The 25,705-nt window shown below is 43.6% G+C and overlaps 1 protein-coding gene across 5 annotated transcripts in view; it reads right to left on the reverse strand.

Moving 5' to 3' along the window:
• Nucleotides 1-7,067: 7,067 nt before the first annotated feature.
• The window catches only part of DENND4A (DENN domain containing 4A), a 95,283-nt gene continuing 76,645 nt past the window's right edge, over nucleotides 7,068-25,705 (reverse strand). For 4 of the 5 annotated variants that reach the window (XM_032232955.1, XM_032232956.1, XM_032232953.1 and 1 more), the window contains exons 22-31: nucleotides 25,083-25,296; nucleotides 23,955-24,031; nucleotides 20,722-20,897; nucleotides 20,482-20,628; nucleotides 19,350-19,566; nucleotides 17,562-17,816; nucleotides 16,510-16,627; nucleotides 15,701-15,863; nucleotides 10,693-10,757; nucleotides 7,068-8,844 (exon numbers count right to left, since the gene is read on the reverse strand). In XM_032232955.1, the coding sequence (XP_032088846.1) occupies nucleotides 8,708-8,844; nucleotides 10,693-10,757; nucleotides 15,701-15,863; nucleotides 16,510-16,627; nucleotides 17,562-17,816; nucleotides 19,350-19,566; nucleotides 20,482-20,628; nucleotides 20,722-20,897; nucleotides 23,955-24,031; nucleotides 25,083-25,296 (1,569 nt within the window). In that variant the 3' untranslated portion in view covers nucleotides 7,068-8,707. The remainder of the gene's footprint in view (nucleotides 8,845-10,692; nucleotides 10,758-15,700; nucleotides 15,864-16,509; nucleotides 16,628-17,561; nucleotides 17,817-19,349; nucleotides 19,567-20,481; nucleotides 20,629-20,721; nucleotides 20,898-23,954; nucleotides 24,032-25,082; nucleotides 25,297-25,705) is intronic. The other variant, XM_032232957.1, reaches the window with a different exon arrangement.

Consider the following 25,705-nt stretch of genomic DNA (forward strand, 5'->3'; position numbering starts at 1 on the left):
ATTTTTGAGGTTTGATAGCTAATAGCACCACTTTTTTTGGAGTGGTACCATACATTGACACGGGATGCAGTGGCTCAGTGGCTAAGACGCTGAGCTTGTCAATAAGAAAGGTTGGCAGTTCAACGGTTTGAATCCCAAGCGCCGCATAACGGAGTGAGCTCCCGTTACTTGTCTCAGCTTCTACCAACCTAGCAGTTCGAAAGCACACAAAAAAAAAGGCAAGTAGAAAAATAGAAGCCACCTTTGGTGGGAAGGTAACAGCATTCCATGTGCCTTTGGTGTTTAGTCATGCCAGCCACATAACCAGAGAGACATCTTCGGACAGCGCTGGCTCTTCGGCTTTGAGAGTCAGGAACAACTAGCACATATATGCAAGGGAAACCTTTACCTTTACCATAAAATTATATATCAATGGAAAGATAATTTAATCTAAATGCAATGCAATAACTTTTATGAAGGATTTGGTATTAGAATAGCAGCTTTTATTTGGAATGCTACATTTTAGACCAAATTCCTGCAGCCTGCGCCGAACTGTCCTTGCACTCAACTTCACATTGCATTGTGCCACTTCATGTTGTATGCACTCAGATGATTTTCTTCTGTCATGTAGGCAGTCTCTTAATTCTTCTATCGTCACTTGCTGTTCTGCACCTTTACCTGCCTTTGCTAGTGTAGCTTTGTAATGACGGAGTCTCCTTATACCTCTTCAAAAACCTAGAAATGCTACCTTTGGTTAAGTTTCCACCAATTTTTCTTCTAATTTATTTATAACTGTAGCCTTGTTCACTTGATATTACTATTTTACATTGCTTTCTGGGCGACCAGTCAACTCTTTGCGCCATTACTTTAATTTTATTACTGTTTTACAAGCTCGCTAAGTGAAAGAACACAAAAAACTCAACCAACTTCAGTGGGGGGTTACAAAAATTGTTGGAACCTACTCTGTGGGTGTGGCCTCCTTTGTGGGAGTGGCTTGCCACCCATGTGACTGGATGGGAGTGGCTTGCCGCCCATGTGACTGGATATGAAATTATGAATTAGTACTTAGGTCGGTCCAAGTAGCTATTCAGAAACTCTGGCATTGAAGTATGCAAGTCTTAAAGCTGTCAAGTTACAAGATCCTTGCCAGTGGTGGGTTTCAAAAAATTTTGGACCCTCTTCTGTAGGTGTGGCCTGCTTTCCGGGTCCACTGGTCGAACCTCTTCTAACCGGTTCGGTAGATTTGATGAACCGGTTCTACCGAATAGGTGCGAACTGGTAGGAACCCACCTGACCAACTTGATAGCAATCACATAACACACACTGACAAATATCCACCTCTCAGCTTCAATACATGACATCAATAACTGAATCCTATCTGATTGGCTCATTGCCAAAACAAGATGACACCTATTTGGCTCTCTAAACACGCATGCTCATTGGCTACAATCAGATGAAGGAAAACTACCTGAGATCAACCTAAGTTGTGCTTCTTTCTTCTGGTTATTTGGCTATAAGTTTTCATAGAATACAAATAATTTGTTGCATTACTTTTTTGATTAAATTATCTTCCCATTGATATATAATTGTATGGCACTACTAAAAAAAAAAAAGTGGTATTATTAGCCATCAAACGCCAAAAACACACTTCTCCCATAAGGTTTCCACAATTTTGGCCGATGCTGTATGTCATGCTGGCCACAGGACCACAGAAAAATCTTCGGACAATGCTCGGCTAGGAAACAGAGATGAGCACAAACCTTCACCTAAACAAATAGTTTTAAGTTGAGAACTGCCTGGATTCAGGTGGTGTTACAGAAATATGGGCAGAAGCTTAAGCCCTGAGAAGGGGCATGGTATGTAGAAGAGATTCTTGAGATATTATGGGCCCTTGAGATATTGTGGGATGTAGAGGGAGGAGAGGGAAGACACAAGCTTCTGTTACTATCTATAGATCAGGGGTATTCAAACTTGGGAATTTTAAGACTTGTGGACTTCAACTCCCAGAATTCCCCAGGCAGCCATTCTGGCTGGCTGGGGAATTCTGGGAGTTGAAGTCCACAAGTCTTAAAGTTCCCAAGTTTGGACACCCTTGATCTATAGTGTAGTTAAGAATCTATTAATAAACGAAGTCAGCCTTGGTCTATCTTGCAGGGCTGACATCATTATTGTAAAGATATAAAGCAGAAAATAGGGAAAAATAGCAATTTAAGGCTGCAGGTCTTCTTTCTGTTACAATCCACTCTCGATACTGAAGTCTTTATGAAGCCTGAAAAGAAGTGTAAAGAAATTACAGGTATTCCTGCTTGATAACAACAAACAACAAAAAAATACGAACAAGGATCTTTTTTTTAAACTTTTCTTTATTGAGTCTTTGTAAAACTTTAAATAGTCTTTTTTTCTTCTCTATGACATTTCAGGAAAAAAAATACGTTTTCCCATTGTGAATATTGAAATATACACCTCAAAATTGAAACCAAAAATAAACACTTGAACTGATGTCCTTTTTTTGGTAAACAAAATGTAAACAGTTTGTATGTACAAATCTACAACCATTCCTTTGTGAAATGCTCTTTTGCAAATTAATGCCTGTTTTGAAATTCCAGTGAGATCACATGTTTTTGAGAGATAAAATTACTTTCTGGAAACCCACAGATTTTCTTTTTATGTTTTATGTACACATTTACATGTAATAAGTCTCCATTTCTGTCTTTGGGAGTAAAATATTTCCTACTGGAATGCTAATTTACTAAGATAAAACACTTTTATCAGATTCTTGATAAAGGCTTATTTACAAACATTTTATTCCGTCCAATACCCTGAAGCAAAGAGAGGAGAGACTGGTTTCATGACGAGGGGAAGTACAAAACTGTTGCAAAATATTAGGATAAAACAGGAGGCTCAAAGAGAATGCCGCATTTCATTTTCATTCACTATAATAATAATAATAATAATAATAATAATAATAATAATAATAATAATAATAATAATAATAATAATAGTAGTCTCGAGTTGCTTTTTAAGGGAATGTAAAATGAGGCAGAATTTCATGGTTTGGCCAGCAGAGGCCCCAGAATTCTCTTTGTATAAATTTTGAGCAAAATAAATTTTGGACCCAATTGTGGTTGTAAGTCTAGGATTACCTGTATTGTTTGATTGTACAGATAAGGTCAAGGTAAGATTCCACTTCCTGAACTTGATGCTATGAATATGTAGCAGATTATTAAATGTTTAATGAATTAACAGAGTTGGAAGGAACCTTGTAGGTCATCTAGTCCGACCCCCCTGCCCAAGCAGGAGACCCTACACCATTTCTGACAGATGGAAGTCCAGTCTCTACTTAAAAGCTTCCAGTGATGAAGCTTCCAGAACTTCTGAAGGCAACTTCTGTTCCTTTGGTTGATTGTTCTCACTGTCAGAAAATTCCTCCTTATTTCTAGGTTGAATCTCTCCTTGATCAGTTTCCATCCATTATTCCTTGTCTGGCTTACAGGTGCTTTGGAAAATAGCTTGACTCCCTCTTCTATGTGACAGATGTTGAAGACTCTGTTTTTTAACCATTTAGTCATGTCCAACTCTTGGTGACTTTATAGGCAAGTGCTCCCCATGCTACCCCCTCAAGCACAGCTTCTTTCACTTGCTGGATGTTCAAGTCTGCATCAAATTTGATGTGATCAAGCCAGCGAGCTCTTTCTTTGCCCCTTCTTGTTCCTCCAACCATTCCTGGCATCGTTGCTTTCTGCAATGAATGTGCACGCATGACACGGCCAAAATAATTCAGATACAGCCTTCTGATTTTAGCTTCTAGTGATGTTTCTGGTTTTATACATTTTAACCCCTCTCTGTTAGTTACTCTGGCTGTCCATGAAGACCCTCCACACTGACTGGCTGTGAAAGTTGGAGTTATCCTACTTAAACTGAATGACGGGGTCATTTTTTAGTAGCAGCCTGGTACTTTGGCTGCAATCTTTGAATGAACCACATCTAAAGAGGAGCTCACAGGAAGTGCTTTCATTAGAATGAGGCTACAGGGTAGTCCTTGACTTACAACAGTCCATTTGGTGACCAAAGTTATAGCGGCACTGAAAAAAGTGACTTGGGACCATTTCTCACCCTTATGCAGCATCCCCATGGTCAGGTGATTTACATTTGGATGCTTGGCCTCAGCGTCCCAGGGTTATTTGTGACCTTCTGACAAGCAACGCCAATGGAGAACCCACTTAACAACCGTTTGCTAAATTAACAATGGCAGCGATTCACATAACAAATGTGGCAAGAAAGGTTGTAAAATGGAGCAAAATTCACTTAACACATTTCTCACTTAGCAACAGAAATTCTGGGCTCAGTTGTGGTCTTAAGTCCAGGACTGCTTATATATTTTTCCCAGTCATTATACAGTTCTCTTGGGTTAAGCCAGGGGTCAGCAAACTGGGGCTCTGGAGCCGCATGTGGTTCTTTCCTCCCTCTGCTGCGGCTCCGTCACCGCCACAATTTTGAGAGGAACTTCCGGTGGGGGAGGGGGGGAAGAGAAGCACACTGCGCCAGGAGAAGACTCTATGGCAAGGAGAGGGTTTTCCAGTTGTCTCCACAACTGATAGGGTTTTCGGTTATGACAGGTAGAGGAAAAAGTACGCAGCACTAGGAGGAGACTCTATGGTGGGGGAACCGAACTTCCGGTCAGCTCCAGAATTGAACAGGGGGCTTCTGGTTAGGACATTTGTGGCTCCCGGTGTTTTCTTTCCTGTGGGAAATGGGTCCAAATGGATCTTTAAGTTTGTCGACCCCTGGGTTAAGCAAAGCTCCAAGCAAATATTCCTGATCAGGAAGCATATCTGCCAAAACTAAATGAATGATGGTTTCCAGCTTAAGCATCGATTCTGGCTAGTGGTTCTCTTAAGCCCTAAGTTACAGCTCAGGAGGAGGCTTCCTTCCGTCATGGCTACAAAATATTATAAAATAGAGGCTTTCCTACAGTTTGGAAGCTGGCATCTTGTTAGCGACTGCCTTATTTAGTGACAGTCCACAGTTACAACATCGGCTATATGAGCAATTCTCACACATTTATGATCTTCGTAGACTGGTGAAGCAAAGGAAGGCCGGAGTCAGATCATAAGCACATTGTGTTTTTTTCTTTTACTGCTTCACTTTAATGACCAAATGGCCAGTCCCAACTGTGGTCATTAAATGAGAATGACCTGTAGTGCACAAATGAAGTACCGTAGGCGCTTATATTTGTTTCCTCTGGAGATACAATAACTTAGGAACTGTACAGGGAAATTAACAGACACATAAGCCCCAACATTGCTAAATCATTGGCAGTAAGTGATTTTGGAAATTTAGAATATCCAGCTTTATCACACAATTCCTAGAGAGGACAGTCTAAAAATTCAATAATAAATAAAAGTTGGATTCAGAACTGTAGAAAAGTATGGTTCATCAGGGAAATTGACAGGAGTATGGCAGGAAGAAAAATCTTGCTGTATTGCCCCTTAGATTCTTATAGCTTTTCATAATATATGAATTTTTTGCATCTCATTTGGAAGCCAAGGACCCAGAGTATGGAGGAAGAATGGAGAGGCCAATCAAGCACAGTAATCCCACGGTCATTGAACCAGGTTTTGGTACTTTTGGCAAAAGTTGCTCTCATCAGAAAAGAGCAATAGCAATAGCAATAGCAATAGTTAGACTTATATACCGCTTCATAGGGCTTTCAGCCCTCTCTAAGCGGTTTACAGAGTCAGCATATCGCCCCCAACAACAACCCGGGTCCTCATTTTACCCACCTCGGAAGGATGGAAGGCTGAGTCAACCTTGAGCCTGGTGGGATTTGAACAGCTGAACTGCTGAACTGCAGTCAGCTGAAGTAGCCTGCAGTGCTGCATTTAACCACTGCGCCACCTCGGCTCTTAGGACTTTGGACCATTGTGCTTCATTAAGACCAGGGTCAAGGCAGCTGTCTACCAGGAGATTTTGGAGCATTTCATGCTTCCTTCCGCAGACGAGCTTTATGGGAATGCTGACTTCATTTTCCAGCTGCCCACACTGCCAAAAGCACCAAAATCTGGTTCAATGACTGTGGGATTATTGTGCTTGATTGGCCAGCAAACTCGCCTGACCTGAACCCCATAGAGAATCTATGGGGCATTGCCAAGAGAAAGATGAGAGACATGAAACCCAACAATTCTGAGCTGAAGGCCGCTATTGAAGCATCCTGGTCTTCCATAAAACCTCAGCAGTGCCACAGGCTGATAGCTTCCATGCCACGCCACATTGAGGCAGTAATTGCTGCAAAAGGGGCCCAAACCAAGTACTGAGTACATATGCATGCTTATACTTTTCAGAGGTCCAATATTGTTCTATGTACAATCCTTGTTTTATTGATTGCATGTAATATTCTAATTTTCTGAGATGGTGGATTTGGGATTTTCATGAGCTGTATGCCATAATCATCACAATTATGACAAATCACGGCTTGAACTATCTTGCTTTGCATGTAATGAGTCTCTCTCATATATCAGTTTCACCTTTTAAGTTGCATTACTGAAATAAATGAACTTTTGCACGATATTCTAATTTTTTGAGTTTCACCTGTAATGGCTTCAGATTTCAGTTTCTTTAAATGGAGGGGCAAATGCTGTTTAAATCCTTCAAAAGCAAAGGAAACTGATGGAATCAAAATCTCAATAATGCAATTATTAAAATGCATTGGGGCACCTAGTTTGAGATGACCTTGGAGGAAAAAAAAGCTAAATTAGCATTTATTGTATATGGGGGACCAGTAAGAAATCCCGGGCCTCTTGGCAAGAATGCAAAATCAAAAATCACCGTGGAAAAAGGTTTCCTTTTCATCTTGTTGAAAGGAAAACTAGTGGACGTGTCCACAGAGTCACTCTTTGACTTCATTTTTTTGTACTGAAAGTATTTTTTCCTGGATTAAGCATAAATCAGCATCTCATCTGTTATTAACACAGACTTGAATCTGATAAAATCTGCCTTTAAATTAGATCAGGGGTCTTCAAACTCGGCAACTTTAATACTTGTAGACTTCAACTCCCAGAATTCCCCAGCCAGCATAAGCACCTCTGGCAGGGAGCATACGCTGGCTGGGGAATTCTGGGAGTTGAAGTCCACAAGTCTTAAAGTTGCCGAGTTTGGAGACTCCTGAATTGGATAATAAGAAAGATGAAACCATAAGAATAACATTTTGGAAATCAACTGTGTCTTTTTCAAGGATCACTCATGCCCAATATAGGGAAGACACGGCTGCTTCCAGATGCTATTCCCATGTTCCTAAGCCCTCCAAAGCATCTTTGGCAGTGCGCAGGATCTGAATTTGAAGCACTGTGCACCTCTGGCAGGGAGTTGCTTTTACAGACACCTAATTCTCCATCAATATGCCAGTTTGAAATATGGGAAGCCAACTCCTCCGGTTCTTAGAAAACCAAGAAGCACAGACATGAACAATAGAAAGTGAAAAGACGCAATTCTGCCTGAATATTTTGCAGCCTTCCAAATGCTCAGCTCCTTATGCAATATACAGATAGTCCCCGACTTACAACCGTTCCTGTAAGCGACTGTTTAAAGTTACAACAGCGCTTTAAAAAAAAGTGACTTGCATCACGGCACCAATTTATGTGGTTAAAATTGGGATGCTTGGCATGTATTTACGATGGTTGCAATGTCCTGGAATCGTGTAATCACCACTTCTGGCCTTCCCAGTCAGTGGGGAAAGCTGGATTAATTTAAGAACTGACTTAACGATGGCAGTGATTTGCTTAATAACCATGGCAAAAAGGTTGTAACATCAGGTATGACCCGTTTAACAATTGCTTTGCTTAGTGACGGGAATTCTGGTCCCAATTGTGGTCGTTAATTCAAGGACTAGCTGTACAGAGATGCATGCACTCTGCTCCACAGATGCCTTTAGACTGTTCTTTGCAAAGATTCAGCTTCTAATATTCAATGATTTTTTACAGAAAAATATTGGAGAATCTCAGCTCGGGGGGGGCGGGGGGGGGACAGAAGGAAAGTGACATCAGCTTCAGTGTTCAAACTGTAACAAATCTGGTTAACTTACCAAGCTTCCTGTTACTCAGTCAGCAATACTTGTCAGCTAAAACGAGCTACGTAAATATAGATTTTGCAGGATAGGAAACATAGTACCGAAAGTTCTCTGTTACATTAAAAAAAAAAAAAAGCTAAACAAAAGAGGTGTTTCTTTAGAAAAAAAGGAAGGGGGTGGGGGGAAATCAGACCTGTTGCTATACACAGCAATATTCTGAAAAATATTGTTCAGGCAATGAAGTCCCTCGGTTCACTCTTGGAATTTAAAAAGTTAAAAAAATATGAACTTGCTATAAATAATTTAAAATCTGTTATAATATAATTCTGGCCTGCTTTCTGTCACTTTTTGCACCTCCTCGGCAAACAGTTTATTTCAAAAGCTTATTTGATGCATGCTCCCTTCCCTGCGTGTTTCTGGTCCATCCTGATTTGCCCTTTTCTGCCGCAAAACGCTCCGTGTTCTGCGCCACATGGCTTATCTCTGCGTCAAGATGAAAAGAGAGCCCGGGAAGGGAGAGGGGTCTTTCGTAATCCTGGACTGTGTTCCTTGCAGGAATTCTCCTCTAGAGAAAGGCCCAGAGGCTTCTTCTCAGAGGAGGAGAGTCTGCGGCGGCTGTTTTTACTGTTCACCTACAAAGCACTTCATGACGCGCCATGATTCCATCTAGAGATACGGCTCCCCAAATGTCTTTCGACACTCCATCACACCGGTACTTGGTGGCCGATCACAGTTGTGGGTGCTCTTGACCTGATTCGCGGTGAGACGATCGTAAGCCATCTTGTATTCTCTGTCGAAAGCATCTGGAGGGAGAGGAAGAAAATATCTATAGTGCGGGATTATGCAGGCAGGGAGGCAGACAGAGTAGGTAGGTAGGTAGATAGATAGGATAGACAGAAGATAGACACGGGAGATAGAACAGGTAGACAGATAGTATTGTGGCCGCCAGCAGAGCTGGCAACTGATTCAGACAGTGAGGAGGTTGGGGAGGAACATGGGCCATTCCTGGAGTCTGGGGAAGGCTCTGATGAGGGCTCTGTGTTGGAGGCAGAGAGGGGGCCAGGGCTGTCTGACAGTTATCAGCTGCCTTCAAAGTCAGACATCAGTGAGGCAGAAGAATAGCTGGAGCCTGTTCCCAGTGTGCGCATGCGCAGAGTTACCAGACAAAGGGAACAGCTAAAGAACAGGATTGATTTGGGAATAAGGCCAGAGGTGGATCATGAATGCCCCCTCCCAGAGGAAATAAAAGAGGAGCGAATGGGGAGTGGAGTTTGCAGGAGACAATTAGTTCACTTAATTGGTTTGTGACTCTCCGAGACTCCTTTCCAAGTTTTGCAGATATCAGCCTGTCAGCTCTCTAAGCCAGATAAGGTCTGTGACTGTAAATCCTCCCTTGAAAGACTTTGCTGGATGTGAATGAGCGGAATTCACAGCAAATTAATAAAAGGGGTTTTTGGCGGAACAAGGAGTTTGTTTCATGCTCTTGGGAAGTCTAGGTCAGAACAGATAACTGATAAACAAATATAAATAGATTAGAAATACATAGAGACATAGATAGAGATAGATAGATAGATGATAGATAGAGATAGAGATGACAGATGATAGATAAGCAGATAGAGATATGTGTGTGAGAGATATATAAATGTATATACACACAAAGGCACACACATAGGCACATACAAAAGTGTGCGTGCACCCCCCCACACAGACACCCCCATCCACCCCCTATATATTTAAAAATGTAGCCACATGCAAAAAGATACCTATCAAAAATATATAAGAAGATGCACAGTTTAAAAGCTCATGTTTTCAAAGTCTTTATTTTTGGGAGGCTAATATACAGGCAGTACCTGATTTAACAACCGTACAACGTTATGATAGTGCTGAAAAGAAGGGGCTTGTGACTGGTGATTAATTGATTTGAAAACTAGCATAGCATATTTTCAAAGGAGGCTGGAAGCTTTTGTCTCTGGCAATTACCATGGCTACCTTTCTGGCTGGAACTGGGATGGTACATTTGAGTGAATGACCATCGTTGGGAAGAGATGCTAATTCAGCCTAGAAACAGCATCAAGGTTGGGAAATGGGAAATTTTACTCCCCCCATTAAAAAGCCAAAGAAAGCCAGAGTCTGCAATTAAGGATCATTTTCTGGGGAAAGTATTTTTGCGCAGAGAAACAAATTCAATTATTCTACTTTACACAAGCTTCTCTACCGGACTTTCTGAACCCAATCTTCCCCTGCCAAATTTATTCCTTATTTTGGAGAACAGAAAGGATTAAATACCTGTATGTTACTGTATTTTCCCGAAAATAAAACAGGATCTTATTTTCTTTTGACCCCTGAAATAAGCGCTTGGCCTTATTTTCAGGGAGGTCTTATAATTTTTGAGGTGCAGGAAGCGGCGAACGTGGTCACCTCATGGCTGCTGCTGTGTTGCAATATTTTTGGGGAGGGCTTATTTTAGTGCATGTGCTCAAAAACCAGGTTGGGCTTATTATCCAGGGAGGTCCTATTTTCGGGAAAATAGGGTATATTAAGAGGACTCAACACTTTTCAAATACAAATATGTTTTCCAAGATCAGAAGCGATAGTTTGCAGTAAACATTTAACACATACTTAGGAGAACAATACTGGCATGCATCACTTACCTATATCGATATTATCTCTTCCAAGAGCAACGAGAGAGAGAAATAGTATCTCTCTATAAAGACTCCTGAAATGAAACAGACAAAATAAAATGGGAAAGCTTTATTTTTCAGTCACTGTTTTAAATCCACTATCAAACGGGCTCCCGAGCTCTGTTTTTGGCTGCGACGGCCTCCTGCAACCCTCTGCCAGTGAAAAGGGAGCTCAGGAGGGCCAGGGGCCTTGCGTTTGACACCCCTGCCCTAAACGGAAGGAAACGAAGCAGCTGCTCTGGAAATCTCCCGCTCCTTTGAAACAAGCAGGGCTGGAGCAGAGAGAGCATTTACTGTTTTTTTTTAATGTGCTGTCTTGCACTGATTAAGGACACTTAATGAATCATCAACTTAATAATTATAGATTGATTATTTAATAATTAAATAATTAACAACAAAGAAATGGGCTTCGAGAGCATCCTTTAATTAGGGTGTTCTTTGGAAACTTCACATAAACCACTGCCGAAATCTGAAACCTAAGCTACAAATATTTTCTATTATGAAGAATGAACTTAAGAAACAATAGCTTGCCATTTTACCAAGGGATCCTTTGGTAAAGTGGAAGAGTGGTACAGCGGCCGTACCGCCCGGAACCCACAACTGGAATGGTGGTGTTGCCGAAATCAAACAAAGAGGAAGCGGGGACAAAAGGAGGAGATGGCGTTGCTGCAAGTCTTTTGTGATAGGACAAATCCCATAAGCACAGAACATATTTGGAAATGTTTAAAAAGCGCAGGCTATTTTTACAGGGAAGTGCTGATGTAAAAATAGCTCGCATTGTACAACAATTTCTCAAGTATGTTCTATTTGTAAGTGATAAAATGCCATCTGGAAGCATCATCTCAAGGAAAAGGTCAACAATTCAGAACAGGCTCACCCTGCTGATTTGGCAGTTCCCCACAGCCTTTTGGGAGGCTGTCAAGACCTGCTTTGTTTTAGCCAGGTGCTAAAGATAGGATAGAACAGAAGAGATAGAACAGAATGAGGGTACATGGAGCTTGCCGGGAGCATCTGATTGGGGTAGGGGTGGGTGGGAGGTGAGGGTTATGTGATTGCTTTATGGTTATATGTACTTGGTTTTAGTGCTGCTGTGAGCTTGTATTAGAATAAATAAGGTTGGAAGGGACCTTGGAGGTTATCTAGTCCAACCCCTGCTTGAGCAGGAGACTTTAGACCATTCAAGACAAATGGGCTGACTAGTAACTTCTCGAAAACCTCCACAGATGGAGCACCCACAACTTCTGGAAACAAGCCCTTCCATTGATTGTTTTCACCATTAGGAAATTTCTCCTTAGTTCTAGGTTGAGTCTCTCCTTGATTAGTTTCCATCCATTGCTTCTAGTCCTACCCTCAGATGCTTTGGAGAACAGCTTGACCCCTTCCTCTCAGTGATAGCCCCTCAAGTACTGGAAGACAGTTATCACGACACCCCTAGTCCTTGTTCAAGATGGGCAACTATGCATATTTTTTAAATGAAACAAACAAACAATTAGGGGTTTTTAATGACTAAACCTATAGCTTTACTGAATGCTTGGAGCCCTGCCAAATGCTCAGCCCAAGGGAAGGTGCTTCAACCCATCTCAATACAATGTATGGACCAGGGGTGGGTTTCAAAAATTGTTCGAACCACCTCTGTGGGCGTGGCCTCCTTTGTGGGAGTGGCTTGCCGCCCATGTGACCGGATGGGAGTGGCTTGCCGCCCATGTGACCGGATGGGAGTGGCTTGCCGCCCATGTGACCGGATGGGAGTGGCTTGCCGCCCATGTGACCGGATGGGAGTGGCTTGCCGCCCATGTGACCGGATGGGAGTGTCCAAGACGATGTTATTACTAGATATTACTAATTACTAGATATTATTAATATTACTAGATCATTATTAATGCATAGATAACTGTGGGACATTACACACCCACCCACACCCACAAACTATGACAGTGCTAGGAAAACACCAAAAAAATAAAAATCCCCCCCCCCCCAAAAAAAAAAAGACTGCCAATGAAACCAGTTTTTTTTTTCCTAAGCCTAAGAACAGGAAAGACAAAGTCACTGGAATAAAAACCATCAAGGCAATGTGGAAAATTATAAAGGACAGGCACTCACAGAACCATCAACCACCTCAGAATTACCTAAACAAGTAAGGTGACCAGATTTTCAGATTGATAAAGAGGGACACCATTGACCGGAGGGGGGGGGAGCTAGGCCGCGGCAGTTACTGCCAGCCCGCGACCTCGCTAGGGACGTCTGGTCACCTTAATTATATACATCCTCTCTCTCTCTATCCATCCATCCATCTGTCTAACTGCCTGCCTATCTAGTTATGGTATCCCTCTCCCTCTTTCCCCCTCTCTTTCTCCATCCATCTATCTGCTTGCCTACCTATCTCTCTCTCTTTCTCTCTATCCATCCGTCTATCTGCCTGCCTATCTGTCTATCTAGTTATGGTCTCTCTCTCTCTCTCCCTCTCCCTCCCTCATTATCATCTATCTCAGTGTTTCTCCACCTTTTTATAAAAATATTTTTTTAATTTTTTTTGTTACAGACGACACATGCCCACAACAATAAAAACAAAACAAAACAAAAAGAAAAAAACCCATCATCACATATAGCATGTCGTTTGGTTACAAGTGTTTTAACATTTATCATTCTTATACATTTATTATTTCATTTAATAGGTTATAATATACAGTTTGGGTTGCTTTGTTTACCATCCCTTCCTCCTGTTATAACACCACCTTATTTTCCCTTTCTTTTCTCCCTCCCTTCTCTACTTTCCTCCTTCTTCCTCTCCTTCCCCTTCCTTCTTCCCTTACCTTTCTCCTACTCCTGCTCTTCCTCTTCCCCTTTCTACCCTCTCTCCCCCTCTTTCTCTCCTTTCCATCCTCCTCTCCTTACCTCTTTCTTCTTTCCCCCATCTTCCTTTCATTCTCTCCTCCTTTCTCCCTTTCTCCCAACTCCCTTTCTGGGAGTTGAAGTCCACACACTTTCAAGTCTCCAAGGTGGAGAAAGACTGATCTATCTAATTAATATAATTATTTCTCCCTCTCTTTTTCACTCTCTTTCCAGCGCATACACGCAAATGCATAGGGCAGCCCACCTCACACACAGGTAACTCCGGGCGGCTTACGGGAAGAGGACAGCTCACCCACGCGGGGGGGGGGGGGGGCAGGATTTCGCCAAGAAAAGTTAACTTTCCTGCGAAAGGGGCCGGCAGCCTCTCAGCTCTTCCCGGCCGGGAAGACCTCCCCCCACTTCCACTCCTGCGACCCTCCTCCCGCCTCCTCGGAGCTTCAAGCAAGCTAACTGGGAAGGCCGGGGAAGAAGAAGAAACGGCAGCGCGAGGTCAGCGGTCCTTGGGGGCGCGGCGGAAGCCCTGCAAAAGTGCTCCTTTCCCGGCTCGGCTACCATTGCTGCTGCTGCGGGCGGAAGGAGAGGAGGAGGAGGAAGAAAATAAAGCGGCGGGATGGTCCCTGCAGCCGCCGACGCGGGAAAGGTGCGCTTTGACAGCTCTGCCAAAGCGCTCCTTTCCCGGCTCGGCTGCCATTGCTGCTGCTGCGGGCGGAAGGAGAGGAGGAGGAGGAAGAAAATAAAGCGGCGGGATGGTCCCTGCAGCCGCCGACGCGGGAAAGGTGCGCTTTGACAGCCCTGCCAAAGCGCTCCTTTCCCGGCTCGGCTGCCATTGCTGCTGCTGCGGGCGGAAGGAGAGGAGGAGGAGGAAGAAAATAAAGCGGCGGGATGGTCCCTGCAGCCGCCGACGCGGGAAAGGTGCGCTTTGACAGCCCTGCCAAAGCGCTCCTTTCCCGGCTCGGCTGCCATTGCTGCTGCTGCGGGCGGAAGGAGAGGAGGAGGAGGAAGAAAATAAAGCGGCGGGATGGTCCCTGCAGCCGCCGACGCGGGAAAGGTGCGCTTTGACAGCCCTGCCAAAGCGCTCCTTTCCCGGCTCGGCTGCCATTGCTGCTGCTGCGGGCGGAAGGAGAGGAGGAGGAGGAAGAAAATAAAGCGGCGGGATGGTCCCTGCAGCCGCCGACGCGGGAAAGGTGCGCTTTGACAGCCCTGCCAAAGCGCTCCTTTCCCGGCTCGGCTGCCATTGCTGCTGCTGCGGGCGGAAGGAGAGGAGGAGGAGGAAGAAAATAAAGCGGCGGGATGGTCCCTGCAGCCGCCGACGCGGGAAAGGTGTGCTTTGACAGCCCTGCCAAAGCGCTCCTTTCCCGGCTCGGCTGCCATTGCTGCTGCTGCGGGCGGAAGGGGAGGAGGAGGAGGAGGAAGGTAAAGCGGTGGGGTGGTCCCTGCAGCCGCCGAGGCGGGAAAGGTGCGCTTTGACAGGGCTTCCTCTCCGGAGAGGCGTTTTTTAAAAAGAAAAACCCTGCAGGCACCCAGCGACAGGGGCTAGGAGCTAGGAACCCGGAAGTTAATTACTTCCGGGTTCACTGACGAACCGGATCGCAAGAACCGGTGCGAACCGGTAGGAACCCACCCCTGGTATGGACCTAAACTAAGGAAACCAGTGGGACAAAAATACCACACTATAACTCAAACTCCAGATGCCCCAATTCTTTTGGAAGAGGAGAAATGATACAATAGCAGACCTTCACTATCCAAGGGGCTGCCACAAAGAAGAGGGAGTTGAGCTATTTTCCAAAACATCAGAGGGCAGGTCAAGAAGCAATGGGTGGAAACTAATCAAGGAGAGATGCAACTTAGAACTAAGGAGAAATTTCCTGACAGTTAAAACAATTCATCAGTGGAAGAGTTCGCCTGTTGTGGGTGCTCCATCACTGGAAGTTTTTAAGAAGAGATTGGACAACCTGAAATGGAATAAGTTTCCTGCTTGAGCAGGGGGTTGGACTAGAAGACCTCTAAGGTCCTTTCTGTTATTCTGAGTATTTGGTTCTCTGTTCTCTTTTTACCTTCTCAACGAGTGAGTGACTGAATGTTCTGATTTTTTTCTTCCAAGAAAAAAAAAACAAATTTCCAGACTCACCTCTGCCTTTTGATCTGTGGTCCTTTGTTCAGCCTCTCTAGGATCTGGCTCATTGGTCCATAGACATCATTTGTCTTAATACTCTTGACCATGCTTCTTAAGAGCTCCTGGTTAAAGAAACTGTCGTCCTTTTGCAGTAAATGGACCACTGGGTATTTCTGAGCTGTAGAAAGACATTTAGAAAGTACAGTAAACAACAACAACAACAACAAACCCCCCAAGACTGCCAGCTGGTTTTAAAAATAAAAAAAAATATTGCATAAAGGCAATTTTGTGAAGCTGGGGTACAAAAATGAAGTGCGACAGGGAACAGCCAGCCATAAGAAAGACAGTCTGATCAAGGGCATATAGGAGCTGTAAGCGAAGGAATGTTGAAGGCCAGGTCAAAACAGGGAGGAAGCTGAAAAGTCATCTACAAATTATAATTGCAAGAATTCCAAGGGTTTATCTCAAAGAAAATGAAACTAGGACACAAAATAGCTGGGGGAAAGGGGCGGGGAAGATATGCCTATGCAGGATATTTTGCTGTAAGCAAAAAAAAAAAAAACCCAACCCCAACCACATAAAATTTACACACGCACATACACTAGGAAAGGAGAGAAGTGTGTGGTTGAAAGTAAGTCAAGGAATAAATAATTTCTCAGCCACAGCAAAGACGTAACACAACACTCACTCTCAAACACAAGGGTACGGTTTTGACCTGTAAGACAAGAACGGCGTGATCAAACTCCGAATCCTTATCTTTTCCGGCTTCTGGCCTAGTGGGAAATCTTTTCCCATAAAATGGTTAAGACTACCGGGGAACTTACTCTGGGCGTTCCACAGAATATAGAGGGGCTGTCCTGGATCTTTGTGGAGTTTCATATTGTCCCACAACATCTGAATCAGAACATGCTTGCTGTTCTCCAAGATGCAGTTTCTGGGTATCTGTAAAGGGAAGACACAAGAGATTTTGAATACAATTGTCAAAGGGAATAAGGCAGCGTCACCTGGAAGCAAAATCACAAGGGACGGAAAATGCGAAGGAAAATGGACTTTAAGCTCAGGATGAGAAGAGGCACTGGAAATTCCAGAATATAGCAAAAATGAATGCTTCAGTACAGGTAATCCTCAACTTACGACAGTTCATTTAGTGACTGTGCAAAGTCACAACAGGACTAAAAGATGTCTGTTTTCACACTTATGACTGTTGAAGCATCCCCATGGTTACATGATCAAAATTCAACTACTTTGGTAACAATATTACTAATAACAGTTGCACCTTTTGTGACCTTCTGACCAGCAGTCAATGAGGATGCTGGATCGGTACTACTAACTTAACAACTGCAGTGATTCCCTTAACAACTTGTGGCAAGAAAAGCTGTAAAATGGGGCTAAATTCACTTAACAATGGTCTCTCTTAGCAAGAGAAATTTTTGCGCTCAATTGTGGTCATATGTTGAGGACTACCTGTAGTTTAACATGATTGTAAATCAGGGCTATACATGTCTCGTGGGTATATAAAAAATATATACCCACGAGACAAAGCACCCAGTTTAGTTAAAATGTAAGGTGTGAAAGATCAGGTCCACGCATAAAAGATTCAATTAAACTGATTTATTGCTCAAGGTCTATGCACAGGAATCAATTCACAAGGGTTAGAGTTGGATAAGGGTCAACAGTACTCAAGGGGGGTTGGACTTGGTTCCCTTGTGACCATGCAGGGATTCTAGGCTGATTCCCCTTTTCACTCCGCCCCCCCCCAAGGTTCTGCCACCCCTTCTCTCACAGCTCTTTAAATTAATAACAACCACAAATTACCTGCTAGATTCCCCCAACAAAACCAATGCTTACAATTAGCAGAATGTTTTGTTTTCCATACCTTGGAATTTTTATTGCAGTGTTCAGAGGAGAGGATCAATCCGGGCAAACTACTGGGTAAGTCCAACCGCCGGAAATACCAGACCAGGTTCCAGAAGACGATGGGGTGATGGTCCACAAATTCAGCCACGGTGATCACGTGATCTCCTTCATTTTCCAATAAGCTCTCAAGCTCTTTCCAGACAACGAGAGGACTTAGATAAGGAACGGTGATGGGCTCCGGGCTAGGCAGATGCCACTCCAGCTGCACAGACTCCTGCGATGCCAGAGGGGGCATTAAGAACAAAGTGAGAAATCCGTGTTGAATAATCACGAGAAACGGGTCTTTGGTTGGGGGACCCTCCTCTTGAATCTTCCAGGTGTTAGGGGTATGTACCTTCTGATTTTCCTGGGATTTCCTGCTTTTGACTATTTTTAGCTACAGAGAAGTTGGTCTCGTGGGATACTGTACCGTAATTAAATTGCATTTTAATGGTTTCTCTTGTTCCTCCTCCTAAAGGAGCTCAGAGCGCGCCCCAAAAATAATGTAAAAGGCAACTGCTACCACAATTTACGACTACAGGGAGGGCCAGAATTTCTGTTGCTAAGCAAAGGTGGATGTTATGTGGGAAACGCCCGGTTTTCTGATTTTTTTGGCGATGGGTGTTAAGCAAAACACTGCAGCTGTTAAGTGATTGTTATTGTGATTGTTAAGCGAATCCAGCTTTCCTCCACTGATTCTGCTTGTTGAGAGTGGGTTGGGAAGGTGGCAAATGGCAATCACATCTCCCTGGGATGCTACAACCATCACAAATACAGGCTGGTTGCCAAGTGTCCACATCAAATGATCATGGGGATACGGTGATGATCCTAAAACACGTTTTACAGGGTCGCTGTGAGGTCAAAGGATTGCTAAGTGAACGGTTGTAAGTTAAGGACTACCTGTAAAATGACCAATAACAAAATCATCAATCCAACAGCAGGAATGATTTACTTCCCACTGAGATCCCTCTGATAATTTTCAGCAAAGTGATTTCATAATTAAACCTCAAAGGGGTTAAGGCACCCAACTGGAAAGAGGGAGACCTGTTAACTTTAGGTCCAACAATGGGATGATTTTAGGCCAGGAGAACGCAAGAGGAGATGGTGAGTTCTGGTCCCATCTTAGCCATGAAAGCCAGCTGGGTCACTTTGGGTCGGTCCCTCTCTCTTAGGCCAACCCAATTCCCAGGGTTGTTATTGTGGGGAAAAGAGGGTGAGGAAGGTGTGTTGGATAGAGTCATCCCCTTGAATTATTTTAAAAAACGATAAAGGCAGGATACAAACAAATAATTATCACTGAAAAACTTTAACAATAGTAATAGCACTTAAGAAATACATATTGCTTTACAACCCCCAGCAACCCGGGTGCTCATTTCACCCACCTCGAAAGGATGGAAGCCGAGTCAACCTTGTGTGATCTCCTGACTATGGGCAGAGTCAGCCTGCAATACTGCATTTCTAACCACTGTCACCATGGCAATAGAAAGGAATAGGAAATGGAATGGAATAGAATATAATATAAGAATGGAATAGAATAGAAAAGAATAGAATAGAATAGAATATAGGAACGAAATAGGAATAGGAATGGAATAGAATATAGGAATGGAATAGAAAAGAATAAAATAGAATATAGGAATGAAATGGAATAGAATATAGGAATGGTATGGAATAGAATATAGGAATAGCATGGAATAGAACATAGGAAAGGAATGGCTATGTTTCTTCTGAAAATCCAGGTGAAGAAGGAACACAATACTTGGGCGCTTACCATTCTCTGCTGGAAATTTGCAGGCAAGCTCCCCGTGGGCACCACACGGTTGTGGGGATGGACTCCCACTTCATCTATCTCTAAAGAACTGTACGCACTGACGCTTCTTGACAGGGGATGGCCAAGGGGCTCCTCTTTGGCTGAAGGATGCCTTCGCTGAGAAGGGATCTGGATGCTCTTGGCACAGAAGGTGTCCAAATGTTTTGCCTTGCAGCTGCTGGAAGAATTTACATAGACTGCTTAGAAGATTCCAGGTATTTAAGCCATTTACAGGATAACATAGTTGGAAGGGACCTTAAAGGTCTTCTAGTCCGACCTCCTGCTCAAGTAGGAGACTCTATGCCAGTGATGACTAACCTTTTTCTCTTTGCATGCCGAAATAATGCGCCCATACCCACAATGCAATGCGCCTGCCCCCTGTGCATGCACGCGTAACCGTCCTTGCACAGGCGTGTGTAACACACACACACACATACACACACACACACCACAACCTACTTGGCCTCCTTCATCATAGTGTGTGTTTTCACCGTCCCCAGGCTCTGGAGGCTTTTCTCGAGACTCCGGGAGGGCGAAAATGGCTACTACCCCCCGGGCTCTGGAGGCCCTCCCTGAAGCCTCCTGGCACCAAAAATGGAGCATTCCAAGTGACATCCCCAATGAAAGAAGACTCCGAGGCTTGAGGTTCCTCAAAGTTCCATTTTATTAGATGTCATATTGCCCCATCTGGGAAAACCCAAATCTGAAAGTTCCCAGGTTTCCCCACCCAAATGAAAATCCAAACCCCTGCCCAGCACCCACATGTCTATCACATGGCCCAATCAGAGACCATCCTCCCATTCACACCATCGCAGCTGCAGGTCAAAGTGTCCTTGACTCTCTGAGAAAGGAAGGTTATTTTGACTATATATCTCCCATACTCCATATAATCCCCCCTCCCATTTTCCCACAGTTGAAAATGTGGAAGGCCTGAAGGCCCCAATGTAAAAGATGGCTTCCAGGCCTGACAGCATTTGGCAAGTCATTTTTCTCCACCCAATTAACCTCGCCAAATTTGGGGTGTCGGGCTTTAGAGGAAAAGGAGGTTATAAATGCAGTTATGAATGTTTTAAAAACCGTGAGATAAATGTACCTTTCTGAAACGACGTCATTTTGAGCTGGAATTAAAGTGGTAGTAAACCCTGAAAGGGGATCAGCAATGCAGGTTTTGCCGGCCTGGTTCACCCCAGAGGATGGAAGCTGGATAGTTTCCGAAGAAGGACTGGGCTTTAAGAAGTACCTACAAAAAGTTCAGATGGTTATGAAATTGTCAGGTGTGGAAAATATTGCCAATAAAAAAAAATCCCTTTCCAAAGGATCGGTAAACACATACCTTCCAGGTCCCCGGAGATCTCGGATCTCAATATTCAGGAAAGGCAAGAAGAGATTTCCACAGAAGGGGCAGGTGGTGTTGAGGTTGGAGTCGTCCGCCGTCCAGCCTGCCATGATCTCTTCGTCATGAACCAGGCAGTCGCAGGTTCGACATCGGGAACAGCTTGAGATCAGGACCTGAGGGAGGCACGGAGTTAAAGCCATGGGGGCCATTTTGGCTTTCTTTGGGCTTTAGCTGACTAATCTACAAATTAATATAATTACAGCTTGCTAGTCTGGGGGGAAAAGTCCAGTTTTAACAAACAGACCCAGTGGAAAACAGGACAATGCCTTATCCAAGGTACACAGATAATAACGGATCTATTATCCCTACTGTATGCATACCAATAGGAACCCCAGAATCTTAAATTACCACATCTTTTTTTATTTTATTTTTTTACTTCTTTTTCATATAACTCATATAAAAGTTTTGTTAAATATTTCCAGGGACATCCTTCCTTGCCCTTAGACATGAGTAACTAACGTCATTTTTATTATAGTTGCTGATAAATATTCAAGTTCTGATCTAGATACTCAGCAGATAAACCGAACAATATAAAATTCAAATAAAATTAACAGCAGCACCTTTGACAAGCATACAAATCACATTTAAAAAAAAAACTTTAATCTATTCATAAACAGGCAACAAATTTTTCATATGCCCCGTAATTTTAGAAACTTGGTCTGTGTACCTGACTAATGTAAAAAGTAACCTGGGTGCTTAGACATTTTTGCAGATGACTGGATTTAGCAAAGAAATGAGAAAATTCTCATAAAAGGAGCAGAGAGGAAGGGAGGAGGCAGGGTTTTAAATGCCCAGGGCTAAATCTCTCATCAGAGAGACTTTTTATACCTGTCTTTTAGAACTGCTAAAGGAAGGATATTACAACACACCAAGGTAAATGCTTTCTGACATTTTGCTAAAAAAAAGAAAAAAAAGAAGGACATTCCCCAAAACTTTCCTTGCAGGAATTGAATGTCTTATTTCCAGTAAGTTCATTGGTAGAAATAATACATATTCCAGTACAGACTGCCACCGTGTCAGTACCAAGTGAGTCTTGCCATTGCATTGTCTCAGCTTCCTCATCGCCCATTATGAAGGATATCCAAAGAGCATCGTGGCTCAAGTAGGTAGGACACTGGGTTGGAAGTTAGTAAGCCTGTTATCAATCCTGACGCTGATCTGACTGAAACCATCTTGGAGCCACAATGGAGCTGAGGAATAGGGAGGGGGGATTAGAGGTAGCTGGGGTCTTTGTAGCCAAAATAAAATACTTTCTCTTGGGAACCAAGGATGTTCTACCACCTGGCCGGAGGAAGGAGGAGTGATGTCACCAGGCCACCAGACAACGCCTTGGTTGGACCATGTGACTGATTGTTTGGGGTTGAGGGAGAAACTTACTTTTAATTAGGTGAAAACTGTGGGAACCTTCAGAGACGGTTTTCACCAGATCTGTGCCAATATGATATATCCAATAAATATTCTTTGAGGACCCTACCTGCCTTGGGAGTTTGCTAGGGATCTATTACTTGGAACTTGACACCTGCCTCCAAGACCCCAGTGCTACCATGGGGTGAGGTGAGCTCCTGTCCTTTGCTCAGGTTCCTGCAGGGGCCATGAAAGGAGCACACATTTGGCTATCCCCTGGGCAACAGTGATGTCACCAGCTGATCCTTTCAACCTGGAAGCACCTCAGTACTTCTGACGCAAGTGTGATGCGATGAAGATTACCTGTGGGATGAGCTTAACAGGAATTGTTTTCTTCTCTACTTCCCACACCCATGGAAATTAAAAGAGATGGACCAGATTAAGGGGGCTGAGCCCTACGGGCAGAAGAACAAATAGCTGTGAACAGGCTCTGGATTCCAGTTTTATCATCCTTCTTCTAACTGCAGTGCCATACCAATTGAGCATCGGAAAGATTTTGGATTACACAGGCTCTATTGTAGTGTTTCTCAACCTTGGCAGCTTTGAAGATGTATGTATGGACTTCAACTCCCAGAATTCCCCAGACTAGCAATAAAGATGTTATCTAGTTTGGGTAATGAAATGTCTGCAAGAAAAAAACCAAGCTCAGAGAACACCGAGGCTCCCACAGTCCTTGTCCTCTAGTAAACCCAACTCTCTTCTAGCACTGATAATGTTACCTTGTTCGGTCATGAAAAGTCTGCAAGAAAACAACTAGGCTCAGAGAGCACCAAGGACTCCTCTTACTAATTGCACTTAACAGACTGATTGGGCAGTAATTAGAATGCAGGTCTTTCTTCTTCTTCTAAAAGTAGTAATATTATCTAGGATATAGAGATGTGCTGCCTGTACCACAAACCCTCATTTAATGGTTTAGCTGGCTTTGACACAAGCTTTAGAATGTGTTCATAAACTCTAGTCTTCTGTGAGTAAATTTTATTCAAGTGTAAAATCAGTTCGGATTTGATGGACATTCCAGTATAATGGCACCCCTTCTCCCCAATAGATAATAATAATAATAATGGACACACAGTGTTGTCCATGAAAGCAGAGTGTTAATTGAAAGTATATATAATGAGGCCAAGATCAGAGCCAACCAATCCACACCTTTTAATTAGCTCTGGGGGATTGAGGATCAAACCAGTGCCTTTCTAGCTTTTAATTGATTATCTCATTTAAAAAGCCCTGGTGCTGAAACAGGAGGCCAAAGCAGGCAGTAAAATTAATTAGTTTCTTCAACAGAAGAAAAAGTGGCAAGCACTGGAATGTCAACAGAATTAACAGCTGAATTAATCCATGTATACAGCTGACAAATACATTTTAAAGTGATTTGTCCTTTTTATTTTTCTCATAACAGCTCCCATATTCTGGAACTATCCAAAACGGGCCATTCCGGATGGTAATGATGCCTTGATCTTTATTTGAAGGGTGAGCGGTTGCCTGGAATACCTGTCCAAAAATGCACCCATGAAACTCCAGATGATTAAATCAGATAATTCCTTGGATTGAAATGTTAGGATGTCAGGGAAAATTTTTATGTAAAAGTAGAAGGCAAATAATGCTTCTTTTGAAATCTGTTTATGGCAGGGGTGTCCAAACTTGGGAACTTTAAGACTTGTGGACTTCAAGGCTGGCTGGGGAATTCTGGGAGTTGAGGTCCACAAGTCTTAAAGTTCCCAAGTTTGGACACTCCTGGTTTATGGTAACGATAGCAAAAAATACCCTACCTCCAGGGCGTAATTCTGGAAGACGCTCGTGCTGCTTGGACTGCAGGAGGAAACCATCTCTGATTTGGAAAAGGAGCCTAAAAACCAAAAGGACATTGTAAAAGGAAATATTTACACAAATCCTGGAAAAGAAGATATCCTCTCCGCTGCCCCCTCTCTTTATTTTAAAGAGAAAGGGATAATGATAATAATAGAAATAATTAAAATGTATTTGCCACCTGACTCTCAGCAACTCTGAAAAGTTTATCTATTATTTAGATTAGATTAACAGAGTTGGAAGGGACCTTGCAGGTCATCTAGTCCAACCCCCCACCCAAGCAGGAGACCCTACAGCATTTCTGACAGATGGCAGTCCAGACTCTTCTTGAAAGTCTCCAATGATGAAGCTCCCACAACTATCAAAGTCAACGTCTGTTCCGTGAGTTGAATGTTTTCACTGTCAGAAAATTTCTCCTTATTTCCAAGTTGAATCTCTTCTTGATCAGTTTCCATCCATTATTCCTTGTCCGGCCGTCAGATGCTTTGGAGAATAGCTTGAGCCCCTCCTCTCTGTGGCAGCCCTTCAAATATTTGAACACTGCTATCCTGTCTCCTCTGGTCTTTCTCTTCACTAGACTAGCCATGCCCTGTTCCTGCAACCGTTCTTCAGATATTTTAGCCTCCAGTCCCCAAATCATCTTGGTTGCTCTTCTCTGCACTCTTTCTAGAGTCTCCACATCTATTTTATAGTGTGGGGACCAAAATTGGATGTAGTACTCTACATATATTTAAAACATTAAAGAAGACACTAAAATGACAAAAAAGGGCAAAGATGGCAGGAGAGAGACAAGTTCCTTCTAATGTTGCCATCAAGAAGGAATCTTCCAGCTTTAGAGACCACTCTGGATTTCTTCCATGAAACTTGCGAGATGTCAGCATTCTTCGACCCTTATTTTAATTGAAACCTTGCAAGAATTTTTATTTTGTAAGATTGAATCCCTTGGGCCAATTTTCATGCTAACCCTTTCTGGAAGGAGAGGGGGCCGCCTCACCAGATCACAGGGCGACAGGTGTTTCCCAAGCCCGTGTCAGTTGATGAAAGTGAACGAGGGGGAAAAAACAACAACACCATTTGAGCAGCTCTCTTACCGCAATGCGAGGAAGGCTTTGAGGAGCCGTTGTGAGAAGCGGCGCTTTCAAGACTGGTGGAGCTCAGGCCGATGCCCTTGAAGGCCGACGATGCGTCATCTCGAGGAGAGGAGCTGCTTTCCAGGTCGTTGCACATGTCTTCATCGGTTAGCGAGGCGGATTCCGAATCCAGGGCCCCAAGCGACGACAAGCTCGCTCGGTCCGAGTTTTGATCCTGAAACAAGAACAGGCTTTGGAGGGGGTGTTGGGAGTTGCTACAGATTCTCATCTGGTAGCAAACATCTAGTGTAGGGGCGTCAAACTCAAGGCCTGGGGGCTAGATCCGGCCCATGGGGTGCTTAAATCTGGCCTGTGGGGAGGCCCTGGAAACAGTGAAGGACAGGCCCACGGTGCCTCTGCCAGTGAAAATGGAGGTTGGGAAGTCTGCACCCAGAGGCTGTTGCCGCTGAAAATGGAGGTTGTGAAGGCCACACGCAGCCCTCCCAAGTTCCGTTTTCGCTGGCAGAGGGTTGCAGGAAGCCATTGCAGCTGAAAACGGAGCTTGGGAGCCCGTTTTCATGGCAGAGTGCTTGGGCCGCCACAGGCGTCCCCGACACAAGTGATGTCAAACTGGCCACAGCCAC

Source organism: Thamnophis elegans, chromosome 16 (assembly GCF_009769535.1).
Source record: "Thamnophis elegans isolate rThaEle1 chromosome 16, rThaEle1.pri, whole genome shotgun sequence".
NCBI classification, from domain to species: domain Eukaryota; kingdom Metazoa; phylum Chordata; class Lepidosauria; order Squamata; family Colubridae; genus Thamnophis; species Thamnophis elegans.